The sequence below is a fragment of the Neopelma chrysocephalum genome, unplaced genomic scaffold (assembly GCF_003984885.1).
Source record: "Neopelma chrysocephalum unplaced genomic scaffold, ASM398488v2 Primary Assembly neopelma1_367, whole genome shotgun sequence".
Taxonomy (NCBI): Eukaryota; Metazoa; Chordata; class Aves; order Passeriformes; family Pipridae; genus Neopelma; species Neopelma chrysocephalum.
In genome coordinates this window covers 1312562-1313546 of record NW_020898031.1, presented here as the reverse complement: position 1 = coordinate 1313546, position 985 = coordinate 1312562, and the positions used below count along the sequence as shown (strand labels likewise).

The 985-nt window shown below is 62.4% G+C and overlaps 1 protein-coding gene across 2 annotated transcripts; it reads right to left on the bottom strand.

The window, feature by feature from the left end:
* Nucleotides 1-316: 316 nt before the first annotated feature.
* On the bottom strand, nt 317-863 carry LOC113978960 (PH and SEC7 domain-containing protein 1-like). Of its 2 annotated transcripts, none has more exons than XM_027706333.1 (3): nt 737-863; nt 596-639; nt 317-525 (listed from the first exon to the last, which is right to left on the bottom strand). In XM_027706333.1, exons 1-3 carry the CDS (start codon nt 809-811, stop codon nt 330-332), a joined length of 315 nt encoding a protein of 104 aa, XP_027562134.1. In that variant the 5' UTR covers nt 812-863; the 3' UTR covers nt 317-329. The 2 variants fall into 2 exon arrangements, 1 of the variants encoding a protein (XP_027562134.1); XR_003537690.1 differs by having other exon boundaries at nt 358-525; nt 592-639.
* Between the last annotated feature and the right edge of the window lie 122 nt (nt 864-985).

The window sequence follows — 985 nt, the reverse complement described above, 5'->3', positions numbered from 1 at the left end:
CCCCCCCGGGTCACAGTGGAGCTCAAACAGTCCCACATCTCTGTCCCACCCCCAAAGCTGTGTCCAGAGATCCCAACACACCCCAAAGTCACCCTCTGGGACCCTAAAGAGGAAGAGACAGCCCAAATCTGCCCCCCACCAACTCCAAACCACCCCAGATCTACCCCCACCACAAGCCAGACCCAATGGATCCCAAATCTACCCTACCACACCCCAGCTCTGCTCCCCTGGATCCCCAAAACCCCAAATCTGCCCCACCAGATCCAAACATCCCCCAAATCTTCTTCCATGAGCCCCCAAACCACCCCAGATCTGCCTCCCTGCACTCCCTAACCCACCCCAATCCTGCCCCCTGTACCCCAAGCCCCCCAAATCCCCCCAGACTCACTTTTCTTGCCATCAGCCTCTGCCAGGACCTTCCTGGCCAACCACCCCCTGCGGAAGGTCACGGCCCCCCCCGGCAGCTCTGGGATTTGGGGGAGGATCTTCTTCCCTCCCCCGGCCTCTTCCTCCTCCTCCTCCTCCCTGTGGGACGTTCAGGATCACAGGGAGCCCCCCCCGGCCCCCAAATCCCCCCCAAGGTCCCCCCACTCACGTTGCCCACTCCAACTTCCTGCTGCGGATGGAGCCGTAAAGAGCCTGGGGGGGAAATGAGGGGTCAGGGGGTGTGGGGGGGGCTTGAGGGGGTTCAGGGGAGGGAACCCCCTTTTCCAGCCTCGGGGCCCCCCTGGAATACCTTGAGCTGCTCCCTGGGAAAGTCCTGCCCGTCGTTCATCCCGCTGAGGTTGGACACGAACTCGGAACTGGTCATGGCCCGGCGCAGGTGCTGGGGGGGCAAATTTGGGGGTGTTGTGAGCTGGGGGGGCACAGTTGGAAGGTGGGGGCCCCAAATCCAGCCCAGAAATAGGGGAGACCGCAAATCTGCCCCCTGCCCAGGTCCAAAACAACCCCAATCTGTCCCACTGGGGCCGCCAAAACCTCAAAT